This window comes from Hydra vulgaris, chromosome 14 (genome assembly GCF_038396675.1).
Source record: "Hydra vulgaris chromosome 14, alternate assembly HydraT2T_AEP".
NCBI lineage: Eukaryota > Metazoa > Cnidaria > Hydrozoa > Anthoathecata > Hydridae > Hydra > Hydra vulgaris.
In genome coordinates, this window is record NC_088933.1 from 31,245,595 (window position 1) to 31,260,935 (window position 15,341).

General features: G+C 29.8%; 1 protein-coding gene and 1 long non-coding RNA gene across 2 annotated transcripts; both read left to right on the plus strand.

Annotated features, from left to right (window-relative positions):
* Positions 1 to 507: 507 nt before the first annotated feature.
* Positions 508 to 1,467, plus strand: LOC105844203 (adenosine receptor A3). Its single transcript, XM_065817290.1, has one exon. It carries the CDS (start codon positions 555 to 557, stop codon positions 1,440 to 1,442), a length of 888 nt encoding a protein of 295 aa, XP_065673362.1. The 5' UTR covers positions 508 to 554; the 3' UTR covers positions 1,443 to 1,467.
* A 10,383-nt stretch (positions 1,468 to 11,850) lies between these two features.
* LOC136090736 (uncharacterized) lies at positions 11,851 to 13,067 on the plus strand. The gene is made up of 3 exons (XR_010643678.1): positions 11,851 to 12,391; positions 12,582 to 12,820; positions 12,941 to 13,067. It is a non-coding gene; the product is annotated as an uncharacterized LOC136090736 (long non-coding RNA).
* Positions 13,068 to 15,341: the final 2,274 nt, after the last annotated feature.

Below are 15,341 nucleotides of genomic sequence, written 5' to 3' on the forward strand. Positions count from 1 at the left end.
AATATGTAATAAAATAACAATGTTTAGCAAATTTTTTATTCTTAAAGATGAAACTTTCTTTTTCTTAAATTTTCTGCGTAACGTCAGTTAAATGGCATTTTCGGCCATAAGTTTGCTATTTTATTGTCAGAATAAAAATTTTCAGCTTATTTTATTCTTCAGACCAACAGCTTTTAAGCAAAATTGCAAAAAATTTTAATTAAGGGTTAAAGAAAATAACAGAATTTTTGATAAAGTTGTTGCAAGTGTAACAAAGTTAAAAATGGAACACGCCATTTATAATTACTGTACGACGACATTTTTTTTGCAAGTTGCTAAGATAGAAATTCAATTGATTTTTTTTATTTTATTTCTAGTTCATGTTTATTTATTTAATTAAAATACATGATTTTTTTTTTTATTATAACTTTACGAAAGTTTTTTTTTTTTTTTTTTAATTTTCCTTTTAACTTTTTTCTTTTTAACTTTATTAAATAAGAAATTTAAGTTGTTTTAAAGACTTTTTTATTCACTTTTTTTTAAGTTAAAATTGTTAAAAAAGTTTTATTGAATAAATGAATTCAACGGAGAGTAACTTTAAGGTAAAAACATCCCATCTACTTGTTTTTTGGTCGTTCTTAGCTATCGAAGTGGTAATAATTGTGGTTGGAAACGCCGTTGTGTTTTGGTGCTTTTACACGAGTAAACAGTTACGTACTAAACAAAATTACTTTGTTATATCTTTGATTTTAAGTGATATACTTGTTGGTATTATTGTTCCACCATGCGAATATTGTGCCTTTATTAAAGGCCGTTACTGTTACATATTTTGCGGCAGTCTTTTAAGTTTTTTAACTTTAGCCTCAGTTATTAGTCTAGTTTTAATTGCAGGTGACCGTTTTTTTTCGATCACGTCGCCATTTAAATATCGTGCGTTTTTATCAAAGCGAAGGGCAAGAAACATAATTGCAAGTGGTTGGGTTCTCACAGCGTTTCTCACAGCAATTCCATTGACATGGCAATTGAACATCCGTGTTAGTAAAACGTTTTCCGCAAAAATCAACCTAATATTTACGATTAGTATGTTTTGTATGGTAGTGATGGTTGGAACATTAATAAGCTTTGTGTATGCTAAAATTATTTTTCTTGTAAAACAAAAACTATCGGGTCGAAAATCAAGAAATCCTGTAGCATTGAGAGTAAATGTAATGGTAGCAATAAGTTTTTTTGTTTGTTGGATTCCAACATTGGTGGTTGAAATTATGCTGCAAAGTGGTATACGCGTTAATAAATATATTCCTCTGGCATCATATAGTATTCTTTTGTTTAACCCTTGCTTAGATCCAATTTTTTACGCTTACTATAGAAAAGATATCCGAAAAGAGATTACTAGGTCCTTGTCTAACATGACAAAAAGTTCTTTGTTTGAAGCAACAACGAAAAGCGGTTTTTATTCAGAATAGCATAATTTAATAACATGGATTATGTTTGTATTTATTTTTAATTAATGATATATTTTATTAACTGTTGTTAATAGTCCTTCGAATACATTTAAGGTGAAAAAGGTAAATAGTAAATTAGTTTATCATTATAGATGTTTCTATCTAAATATTAATACTCCAGTTAATGTTTAATACTTAACGTCGCACAGAAACCTTAAAAAGTGGCCAAAATTATTTATTTATGAAAAAACATTATATTTAACATGTTCTTAGGATTATTCTGGTTCCAGGAATTTATTTTCAAAGTTAAAAGCTAAATCTGATCACTCTACATTGGTATTTTACTAGCTGGATGAAGCATACAAGGGAAGGGTGTATCAATTTTTTTTTTTTTGTAAATTTTAAAATCAAGGTATGTTAATTTTGGTTAAGTATTATAGAGAATTCCAAACCTGCAAAAAAAAAAAAAATCAAGAAAACTTGCAAGGGTGGGCCACTTGTAAGGAAAATGACTAAAATATGACAATTTAAAGGATGAAAATTATAACTAAAAAAAAATATTTTCTTTGTAATTTTTTTTTTTTTTTTGAAGAACTCACTATTTATTATTATCTATTAAGTCGAATTGAGAAAAAAATCATATTTAATTGAAAAAGTTGTAAAATGACCACATAAACTAAGTTTTTGTGAATTATGTTTATAGAAAAGTTAAGCAGTTTTTTTTTATTTTTAGACAAGGAATTTGACCGTGGGTGTTTAACGGTTTTACCTGTTATTTAATTAAAGAGAGTTCAATTTTGCAAAGAGTTTAATGAGGATTGAAAATATGCAAAATAAAAGATTCAAAAAGTTCTTTAATAATACTACTTTTGTTTTAAAGTAAAAATAATCAAAATACGACTAACAAAGAGTAACAGTTATAATTTAAAATAATATTTGTTTGATTAAATTTTTTTAATTGCTGAATATATGCTCAATTTTATGACAGAAACTTCTATTTAGTATGCTGAATTTAACTAAAATATAGTTAAAAATTCTAACCGAATATCAAGTAAAAGGACTACAGGTTAAAAAGTTCTTTAAAAACATCCAAATAAAGATGAGAGGGTTTAAGAAAAATTCAGTATTACTAACAATCAACATTACTAATGATAACACAAAATGTTCGGTGAAGCACTAACCTTGACTCTCATAAGAGCCATTCTAATATTATTAGAGAAGCAACTCTTACTTCATCAAACATTTTGTGAACGCGAACTTATTATCAAAGTAAACAATAATTAACTGGCAAAAAATAAATATTTCTCAATTAATTTGTCACAAGCAATATCAGCCGTTAGATGTTCACCATTTTCTGTCTTGTAATTAAAGCTCGTAGAAGATACTATTGGGTCCGACCTAATTAGAAGGTAATTCAACTGATTTCTCATCACATTAGGTCTTAAAATTTTTGCACTGATTTGAAAATTTTAAAATTCAATCAAGCTTTGTGAATTTCTTTATTTTAGGCTTCTTATTTTTATTTTAGGTTTCTTGTTTTTACTTTAGGCTTCTTGTTTGCTTTTCTGAATAAAACCCCTGAATTTTAAGTTCTTAAAATTCAGAAAAGTTCTAAAATCCGAAAAATCAGAAAATTATGAAAAAAATGATCGCCATCGGATTACATACATAATAGAAGTTATATCCTGCACATAAAAGTTTATGCACCACAAGCCACTTTTTTTTTTACTTAATTTCTGTTTACTTGTTTCTAGCTCAAGATTAATATTTAAAAGGATAAGGAATGTAATATTTATATTTGATAACCAACAGTTTTGGTTCACTTGTTAAAAGCTTCCCAACAAACACAACTACAAAATCTAGATGTCTTTAAATAGTACGTAAAAATAAGGCAATAAAATAGTTTTAAAAAGAAAAATAACAAAAATACAAGAAGCAGTGACTGTTGAAAACACGTAAACGCCAGAACCGTAAGTAAAATACAACTACAAACTTGTAATTTGTAATTTATGTTATTTTATTCAACTATTCTTTAAAAAAAAATTTTCTTAAAGATCTCATTTATAAAGATCAGAGGTTTTACAAGAAAAAGAGTTTTTCTAGTATAACCTCTGATCTGTACAAATGGGAAAATATGTTATTGAAAACTTTGTTTATAAACTAATTATAAATTACAAAATATTTTGAGTGTTTCTAAAAAATGGGCCGAAAGAAACCAAAACCGTACTAAAGCTACTAAAAAAGCAGCAGAAAAAGCAAAAAATAGACAGACTTTTGAGGATATGGGATTTATGACCATAACACAGACCAACGAAAATGCCTTCTCTCTAAACACTCAGTTAAGCCCTCAAGTAACTTAACTGTTTTTTTTTTGTTTCTTTTTTTTCCTAAAAACCACAGGTATAACAATCTTTGTTGCTAATACTAACTTCCTAAAGAATCTATAATAATGACCATGACTACTGATCAGTCCGTGAAGCCCAAGAGAAACCAATATCCTCATCCTCCTCCTTCAAGATCACCTGCTGCATACAATATGTGTAATTAGAAGGACTGTGAATCAGTGGGGGCTTCAAACAATTCACCTGAAGCTGAGCTAAATGAACTTAAAAGTGACTCATCAGAGTCAGAAGGAGGAACTTTATGTAACAGTGGAGAATATGATGCTCATACCTGACTTGGTAGTGTTTAATGCTAACGCCTCTTTTTAGCCAGTTTTTTTAGTCAAAAAGATTGTGATGTAATTATTTTAAAATTAACCTTTCTACATTTTTTAAAGCAACTACATATTTCCCCGTGATTCTAAGAAGATAATTTTTCTATGAACATGTTTTATCAATCTTTGTCTAATAAGGAAAAAGCAGAAAGAAATTTTTTGATTTGAAGCTTGACTACAAAGATTCTCTACTATTTCCCTTGGTCTCTCTTAGGCACGATAGCAGTATTTAAAAGCGGATTTTCCTTTCTTTGTTGGAACGGAGAAGTCGATTGCACCAAAGACTCTACTTGGATTGGAAAGTGACATACATTCGTCTTTGTATAGATTCAGAGCTCCAGAAGCGAATCAATTTTGAGACAGCTAAATAGAGGAAAAATTTCGTGGAATTTTGGATGTAACTCTTTTTTATCTTTTAGTTGACTTATTATAAAATTCTCTCAATACCAATTTTAATTATTTATATAATTATTGTAATAGTTTAGTTATATTTTTTATTTACAGTTATATTTGCAAATGAAACAAGACATGCGAATGGGAAGGGAAATTGAAACTTTCTTGCCGGTATGGAGCTTATTGGTTGCCACAACCCCGTCATTGCATTCCACTTGGAAGATGAAAGACGCCATCAACAAAAAGAGCCCATTACCGCTCTCCGTCATCTTAAATTGAGTTCTTAAGAAAATGTGGTGGTGTCATCTAAAGTGCAATTGTCAAAAATATCCCGGATAGTTTCTACTTAACCATCATAGTCGATGGTACCTGTTGCATTATTTATTAATGCAACCAAATACTGTAATTACTTCTTGTCTAAAGCTCGCGTTTATCGCTACGGCTTTTTATTTTTAAACCGTGCGATTTTGTAAATTCTTTTTTTATAATTTACTTCTTGAGTGAGAACGTTGTCTTGATATTGCTTCTGTAATTAACTACTTAAGAATAAAAAAGTATTTAAACATTACCCCCAATATACCTAACACTAAGCAGATAACCTTTGTTACTCGTATTCTTCTCTCTGAAAGAGAAACTAATCGCTGGACAATCAAAGAACGATTCTTGAGTGTTGAAGCTTTTGAGAAAAAGAAAGGAGTTGATATAACTAAGCTTACTTATTGCTGATGTGGTTGCAGTCAGGGATACGATAATAGATCCAATATATCAGGTCCTTAAATGGGAGCTCAAATCTTAGTAAGGCAAAATTATTTAGAAGCTCTGTACGTTCACTATAGCGCTCGCAGTCTGAATTTGGCTGGTGTGCACGCAGCCATTAAGATAAAAGTCTTCTTTGGAAATGTCGAATCTTTGTACGAATTATTCATTTCAAGTTCTGCCTGAAGGTAGATTCTCTCTACAGCCACAGAAATTTCTTTGCGTAGACTTTTTATGACAAGATGAAGCTCTCGCACCGATGCAATCAAACCACTTACCAAGTGACCTAGAAAAACGGTGGCAGCTCTAAAACATATCATGGAAAACCTGGGTCTGACAAGTGAGCAGCTCAGCCAACCATAAATTTAAAAAAAATGGTTAAATTTCTACAATCTAAAGCCATTACCATTGATGACAAGCTACGTTTGACTGAACAGCTGCTGGAAGATATTAAACGGATTAGAGACTCTTGGTTGCAAATTTTCCAAAAGGCTAAAGCTTTAGCTATGTTTTCATTAATTTGGTTGGATAATGATGATCTTTCTGTTAAAAATAAATTTTGTGAACTTGCACAGTTTTATCCGAGTAATGTAAACAAAGATCTCATTGAAGAAGTTCGCCTTTTTAAAAATTTGAGCAAAACAATTTTCAAGCGAGGAAATCCACGTAGCTACTCAATCAAATCTTCAAGAAGAAGTTTGAATACCTTTTTCCGCAATTCGTATTATGATCCAGATTTCCAACACTACTCCTATGTCAGTTACTGAGAGTGAATAATCGTTTAGTAAACTGAAGGTTGTAAAAAACTCTCTCTGTTCAATGATGGGCCAGGATTGCTTTTTGACCCTGGTGTCATTGGTGCTCTCGAAGGCCCTGAAATTAGCTTTTTGAGAAAACTTGCTTAGAAGTTTAATAAATAACGATGTTTCGGTTCCAAAATAATGTTTTTCCGTCAGCCATTATAGTTGTTTATTTTCAGGAGCTGCAACAACGTGATTGGTAATAGCAAAATTTAGTTGTGACAGCAATATTTAGTTTCTGATTGGCTAATGGTTGTTGATTATAGGACATTGCTTTAATAGCCTAAATATAATAACAGTGGCTATAACGATAAAGTAACAGTGTTTTATCTTTTAACTTCATACTTTTTTATCTTTAGTTTTAGTTCTGTTAGAACTAGTTAGAAAATGTTAGAATTAGTTCTAAATTAGGAAAAAAAAATAATACTTTACTAAAAATTACAACGTGTTTTTAAAATAATTGGTATATTGCGTTTAGTGAACGGAAACTTTCGGCTTCAGCCGAAATTTCGGCCGAAGTTCCGGCCGAAACCGAAACCGAAAATTCTGTTTCAACAATTTTTTTATTTTTCCTGTTTCGGCCGAAATTTCGGTTCAAACCGTAACCGAAATGAACCGAAACTTTTAAAAGATTTTTTTTAAGTTTTAATATAGAGTGGGATCATGATAGTTTCCTAATTGTAATCGTTTGTTAGTAAATCAATTTTTAATTATAACAATTGTAAAAATTTTAATTGAAATCACGTTACATAATAGTTTTAAGTTACTATTCTCAAATCATTCTTAAAATGAATTAACATTTAAGTAAAGCAACCCAAACCAATAGTTTAATCAAAAGTTTCTCAGTGCTAAATTTTACAATGGAAAATAATCGATAAAAAACTGGTTTATGAAATCATTTTACCGCGACAGCTAGTGATTTCAAATACGGAACTTGCAATTTGAAAATATCTCGTGGATCGCACAATCTAAATCTCAAAAATTGATTCAAACTTCAAAGAAGGTCTGAAGTTTCTTGTACGACCGTGGCGCAGTGGTTAGAGCGCTTGCCTTTTAAGCAGGAGATCCAGGCTCAAAACGAGCTTCGGATATATTTTTGCGTCACGGTAATGAAGAAGGCGTGAACTTCCTGGTTAAATGCACTTCTGCGGTGCTCTGTGACAAGACCTATAGGTCTTCTTGGGGCACCTAAATAACAAAACAAAAAAAGTTTCATAGATTTATATTAGAAAACAACATTAAAAGCAAAGTTAGGTTTGGCAAAAGTAGCAAAGAGATTCCTTAGACCTCCATGAACATCTGCCGAAGTTAAAAGGTTGGTTTTAACTGCTAGAGAAATTCTTTCAAATGAAAGAAACAGACTTTTGCCAGAAAACATGAAAAAATATGTATTTCGCAGAGAAAATACTTCAATTATTACCTTTAATTGTTGAAATGTCCTGACATATCAGAGTTTTTATCAAACTATGTTACATGGTGATTAGCTAGATATATGTAAAATAGTTTTTTTTTGCTTTAAATCTGTGATCATAAAAGGTTCAAGGATTTTAAACATTCATTTTCAAATTTCGGCCGAAATTTCGGTTTCGGTTTCGGCCGAAATTTCAGTTTCGGTTTCGGCTACGGCTTCACTGAACCGAAATTTCGGTACTTTCGGTTTCGGCTCAAATTTCGGTTTCGGACGATCACTAATTGCGTTTGAAAAAAGAGAAGCAATTCAACTTAAATTGTTAGATTATTAACTTATAACGATTAGCGTTGATTTATATCGTTATAATCAGGGGCGTGTGTAGGGGATGTCTGCTACGTCGCTGGACATACTCAAAAAAAAATATATATATATATATTTTCATAACTTCAATATTTTGTTGAATAAATATGATGCGTTGGTAGATAAAAGCAAACAGAAAGAATAATTATAGCAAACTAAAGCAATGGAAACTGGAAACTGTCTGTACAATTCTATTCTCATTAGTCATCACTGGGAATAAATCTGTAGTAAATGATTTAAGATTATTGACATCAATCGAGCTTTTTTTAAATGCAGACTTCTACTCAAACCATCCAACTTTTCAGTCTGTTTTTTGTAACAATATAAATGTTTTTCCTTGTTTAAAAAACATTCTGCTGTTGTCAGTATCAAAAAATTCTTTAGATACAAAAAAGGAAGGCAAAGAGTTAGTACAAGAAGAAACTTTTCATAATTGCAATGATAATAACTGGTCCTCTTTCCATTGTGTTCTTGAATTATCAAGCATATGTGGAAAAAAATGGAATATCTTTACCCAGACCAATACCTAGTTTTAGTAAAGTAACTCAATGTATACCATTTTCTATCCCTTCCTATAATTATGATATTAGTTATTTGGTTTCTAATTATGCTAGTTATTCCAGTTGCTAAAACTTTAAGTAATTCTGAAGTTCAACATTTAGTTCAATATGTGTTTGTACCTTGTAAAACATTTACTTTTCCTAAAAATTCAAATGGACGTAGCTTTCGACTTGCACGGGTAGATAAATTTCCATGGCTTACTTATTCAAAGATATTTGATGGCGCTTTCTGTTTGCCATGTGTACTTTTTGATCACAGTTTTCCTTCAGAATGTACTATAGTAGAAAGGCTTTTCAGTAAACCATTCAACCACTGGAACGATGCTTCTGCTCACTTTAAGAAACATGTATTTGGAAAAAAAATAATAATAATCTAACCTGCAGAAAACAAAGGATTGCATGTTAAAACTGCTGAAGTTTTGTTTTCTTTATCATCGTTTTGGTCTTTTTAAACAGAGCCAATTGATATAACCTCCCGAAAAATAATTCAATCACAGATTTATGAAAATTTTAGGTTGTTGTTACCAATTATTGAAACAATTATTCTATGTGGGCGCCTTGGTCTTCCTTTAAGAGTTCATTGAAATAATTCAAAATTTCATCCTGGTAGAAGCGAATCTCCTAGTCCTACTGCAGGAAATTTCATCGAACTGCTTCATTTTCGTGTCAAAGCTGGCGATAAAATTCTTAAAGATCATTTAAAATATCATCAAAAAAATGCATTTTATATATCAAATACATCTCAAAATGAGCTGATAAATTGTTGCGGAGAAGTAGTTACCGACAAAATAATAGAAGAAATCAAAAAGTCTCAATATTTTTCTATTATTGCTGATGAAGCTTCAGACAGTTCAAATAAAAAGCAACTTTCTTTGGTTATTAGATTTGTTGATTCTAATTTAGACATAAAGGAAGAATGTTTTAAATTTATACATTGTTCAAATGGTGTTACTGGCGAAGGTTTATTTTGTGCTTCATCTAAAAAGTAGATGTTGTATGATTAAAAACATTTAATCATACAACATCTACTTCTGATTCCTCTTTACTGAAGTTAATAACAGGTTTTGATTTTATTGTTGCACTTTGTATAACAAGAAATGCTTTTGATATAACTCTTCCAATTACAGAATTGTTGCAACCAAAAAGTAATGATATTTATAATGGTTTGAATTTTATCCAGGCATTAAAAGATGCTGTGTCTTCTCTTAGAAATATAGTTGATGAACACCATCAAATATGCTATGAACAAGCATTAAAAATTACATCCAAGATAAATGTTATAGAAGAAAAGCCTAGAACTTCATTTATTTCAAAAAACAGAGCTAATAGTCCTTTTGAATCTGTCTCTCGTTATTTTAAATTGGTTATCACTATTCCTTTGTTAGACCATCTGAGTACTGAGTTAAACACAAGGTTTAATGATACAACTTTAAAGTGTTATAAACCACTTTACTTAGTTCCTTCAAAAATGATTGCAAAAGTTCAATGTTCTAATGATACTAATTGGAAAGATCATGTCATATCTTTCAGTGACTTTTATATAACAGACTTACCAAATCCACTCGCTTTATTAGGTGAACTTAAACTGTGGGAAGTATATTGGGTAAATTTTAAAAATGAGCTTTCGTCTAATATTACCGAAGCATTAAAAGCAATAAATTTTCCTGGATTTGAAAACATTAAAATTTGTCTTAAAATACTTGCTACCTTACCCTTAACTTCATGTGAATGTGAGCGAACGTTTTCTTCAATTCGACGTCTAAAAGATTATAAAAGAAGCACAATGGTAGAGGACCGCCTAAATGGTTTAGCTTTAATGAAAATTCACACAGAGTTACCTATAGATGTTGAAAAAGTCATTAATAAGTTTGCTATAAATAATCGTAGGTTGCATTTTAAATAAAATTTTAATAAAAATATAGTAAAATCATTAAAAAAATATATAATAAAAATATAATATATAAAAAATATAAAAGTATTATCTTAAAAAAAAAAAACTCTTAGTTTAACGGCTATTTTCATAGCCACGCATCTTTTTAAAAACATTATTTGGCATTGAACGGTACAGTAAGTATAGCACGCAGTTTATTTACTATTTGGTTTTCAACTTTTTTTTTTTTGAGGGGGGCTGAAGTTATAGTTTCGAAAAATAAAGTTCATATTGCGTCAAATGTATTAAAAAAGCCTAATTTCGCAAACAGTAGATAAGGAATTATGTCGCAAATATCCTAAACCTAGAGTAGTATACGAATCAAATAATAAGTTGACTCATTTACTCCTTGCGTACTCCCTAAATAAGTCGATGCGTGTATTACTTTATGCGTGCTCTCCCTAAATCTAAAAAAGTGCGATAGCAGGGATTTTTAAGAATTTTTTTTGCTTCATATAAGAATAGGTCGTGTGTAATAGTTAAGTGTTGGTGCTGACTATGTTTACCATCATTTTCTTCTAAAATTAGATAGCGTGCGAAGCGATGATGCTTGATAATGGTTAGCATCATATGCGATAAAATATCTGGCGATTGCTAAGTCGTCACAGGTCAGAAATTCAAGGTTTAAGTTTACTATCCGAGTACCCCAAAAATGTTAACAAGTATAGTAAGTGGGGTATCTGGACACTTTATTTTCATATTTAGAAAAATCTGGGAGGTATCACATTTTTAGAAAATTGACATAGAAAATCTGCTAAAAAGTCATTATTTTCGTACTTAAAAAAAATGAATATACTGACAGAAAGTTGAAGTTTATTTAAAAAAATGTTCATATACCAACTTTTCAAGGTCTTTAATTTAATATTTATACATAAACATTATTAGAATACACAAAGTTGGTCAAAAAAACATTTTTTATTAAAAATATTTCTTTTTAACTACGCATTTTTATTTTTATTTTATTATAGATACCTAATATATAGAATCTATGGCTCCTCTGCTCTCTAAGGAGAATAGAGAATACCATTTTAAAAGAAATCATGTACTTTTTCAAAAGATCATTTGCTGTTGCTGCCTTGAAAAGAACAACAAATGCGTTCCAGTTAATAAAAATTTGGAAGGTCTGGTTCAAGTTTGCTGTAAGCCTGAGTTTTCACTTAAAGTATTTGCCTACCCTACAGGATTATGCCCAGGTTGCAAGAAAAACTTGTATCTCTGTAAGGCTGGTAAAACTATTGCAGACACAGTTTCTTTGAAATGGAAAAATTCTGATTTGTCTAGCTTGCAAACCTCTAGAGATTGCTCAGTATAATGCAGTATATGCAGTCAAGGAAGAAATAGATTATTAAATAAAAGTATGAAAAAGGGAACTAGCTCAACACTGAAACTTTGCCAATTATGTTTATGTGAAATTGCTAAAGGTAAACCCCACAAATGTTCCCCTTTAAAGAGTAGCACAAATCTTTCTGAGAGTAAAATTTCTAAAAAAATTTCTGAAATTTCTAAAAAAGTAAAAGAACAAGTAGCTTCTTCCCTTCTTAAAGAAATTTATTCTGATCAAGGGCAAAGTCTAGGAGCTCAAGCCATTCTCAGAACAGGTAAAATATTGTTAAATAAAAATAGCTGTTATGTACGTTCTTAAAATAACAGTTTATATTATATTAAGGAGGTAAAGGTATTCATATTACACTCGGTACTCGGGAAAGTGACCAGAGAAAGATTCCTTATAATGAAGTAGAAGTTTTGGTAAATACCTTAGGACTTAGTCAATTGAAGTGAAATGAAATTTTAAAAACTTTGAGGAGAAGCGGTGTAAAGTTTGAGTCAAACATGGAGAAAGCCCTGGATGAAAAAAGTAAACTACTTTCCAACTTTTATGTCACTGAATTATTAGACTTTCAAGAAAAAGAAAATGATAATGACTATGCTACAGTGAAGAGACACTTGGTATATATTGAAGATATTACAGTATTTCTGGATTTTGTAATGAAATATCGAGGGCAGGTTCCACAAAACACATTTGTAAAGGTTGGAATAGATTCAGGTATTTATATTTAATTTATTTCATTTATATTACTTATGATATTTTAATTATCGTCTTTTTGAAAACTTGTTTTAAAAAATATTATTTGTACATATTTATATACAAATATGTATGTGTGTAAGTATATATATATATATATATATATATATATATATATATATATATATATATATATATATATATATTATAGGTGGAGGGTCACTGAAAGTTATAGTAAATCTGTTTGATCCAACCAAGGACAGGACAGAAGATAGCAGCTCCTTAGGATCATACTCAGGAGCAAATACGTCACTTGTTTTAGCTTATTGTTAAAGGGTAAGTGAGAATCATTCTAACATGACAATGATTGTGGAAAGATTAAAGTTGCATGAATGCAAGTACTCATTGGCTTCTGACATGAAGTTAATCAACATATTGCTAGGAATTTCGGTGTGTTTGTTTTAAATAATTTTAAGATAATAAGACATATCATGGTAAAAACTATATTAGGAAAAGGTTTTTTTTACCCTACAATATATTTATAAATTGAATTATAATATAAAATTTTAGGCTCATGGAGGAAAGTATGCTTGTGCATGGTTTGAAGGTTCTTCAGAATTATTTGCTGGAGAGTTAAGAACATTTCAATCTTTGAATAATTACTATGAACTGTATTCATCTGTAGGATCTCCGGTGAAAAGAACGAAATAATATAAGGTATAAATGAATAAATATATTGTAAATATTTTCGAAATTTATCATCCATTATCATTTTATCATTTTAAATAGGATAAAAAAAATTTATTTCCATATATTTAGAATGTCATTAATCCTTGTCTGCTTATAGATAGAAGACAAATCCCTAAGTATAATAAGAGAGATTCCATTACCAGAACTTCACCTTCTGATGCGATTTGTTAACCATGTAGCAGCATTTATAATGCAACTTTGGCCTGGATTTATAGATTGGGTCAAGAGCATTGGATGCCTTCGAAAAGGTTACCATGGAGGAACATTTGAAGGAAACACGTGTAGAGAGATACTTAAAAGTTGCGACAAACTTGAGTTGATAATGCCTGTTGAACTGTATCCTCTCTAAGAAACATTGAGAAAATTTAATAACGTTGTTCATGGTGTCTTTGGCTATAAACTTGACCCAAACTATTCAATTTTAATTGAAAATTTTACACAAAGCTATAAGGATGCGCAAGACTATTGCAGAGAGGTAATTGCTGTTTTCTTTACCCTTTGTATTTAAAAGTTATTGATAAACATATTTATAGTAAGCTTTTTTAGTTTTTAGGTAAACAGCTCACGGTTACTTGGAAAGTACATGCTGTAACAGCACATCTGGAAACATTTGTTGATTTGAGTGGCCTTTCCCTTGGGCAGTTTTGAGCAGACAATTGAATCTTGCCATTCCAAGATGAAAAGTGTAATAAATAGGTTTGGAGTCTCGCAGTACAGCAACAAACATAAGGAAAGAAGCAAAAGAATTGCTGAAGTGTTCAGTTCAAATAATTTATAAGTTATTGAACATTAATTGTACATGAAAACATAAACATTATTGAAATCTTTAGTTAAAAAAATTGGTATATTTATTCAAAAAGACATTACAAATATATTAGTACAAACAGTTTTTGAAATATTTTATTTATTATTTATTATATTATTATTATTTATATATTAATTAGGTTATTAGACATACAATACTAATATTTTACTATATTACAATACTCATAAATTATTTATATACTATCAATATGTTCTACTTTACTAAACATACTATGTTCCTAATATAATTCAAGCATATCTAAACCTTTTTCACCAACTTAGATATATCTAAGAGCTGTCTAATGAAGTTGATGTGTAAATACAAAATTTAAGAGCATAAAAACTTGGAATATAAAGTTATTTTATGTTAATTTTACTGTTCCGTCAATATATTTAGTTTTTTTAAGTACGAAAATAATGACTTTTTAGCTGATTTTCTATGTCAATTTTCTAAAAATGTGATACTTCCCAGATTTTTCTAAATATGAAAATAAAGTGTCCAGATGCCCCACTTACTATATTTGTTAACATTTTAGGGGTACTCGGATAGTAAACTTAAACCTTAAATTTCTGACCTGTGTCGTCTTACCTCATATTTGCGTTTATCAATGAGGAAGGGGGGGGGTGCTAAAATTTATCATTTTTGGAGAGGGGTTAAAATTGCGACTTACTCAAAAAAATTCCTGCATGCGCCTCTGATAATATTGCATTTAGACTGAACACATAACCAATTTTATTCATTTATAATAAAGGTGTATTAAGCTCAAATACAATAAGCAACTCTAATGCAAGGGAAAATTTTGAAATCTTTATCAAAAAGTTTTTTTGGGAAAACTACTCTGTTGACAAACATCTTCTGTCTGAAATGTTTCTTCTATGTGCAAAAAAAATCTATTGAGTTTAGGGAAAGTAGATAAAATGAGCTTTTATTTTCAAAGAAGCCGATAAAATCACCAAATAAATTATTATTATGATTATTCTGAAAACAAAAACCTATAGATGACTTGCCGTAAGTATGTGCGCGCATCTGTTTTATTGTTTTTTTTATTGAAAACAAAAACTTTTTGTTTTTGTGTGATGCTGAGAAATGTTGATTCAGTTTGAACAATCAAAACATTATTGCTGAGCAATGCTGATTGCAAAAATATTGGAGATTATAAACATTTATAATAGATATATATTATAATATAGTTTTATATTCTAATTAATTTAAGATTTGATAATGTAAAATAAAAGCTTGCTGTTTCATGCAATAGTATTAGTTAGTTGCAACAGTTTTACAACATCTTTTACTTCAGAGAATGCAGATGTTACGGTTAGGGTTTTTGGAGAGCAGGATTATCTAGGGAAGCAGATTAGTATCGATAAAAATTGCTCGAAAAACGGATTAATGAAATTTTTTTGATCGAAACGTTTT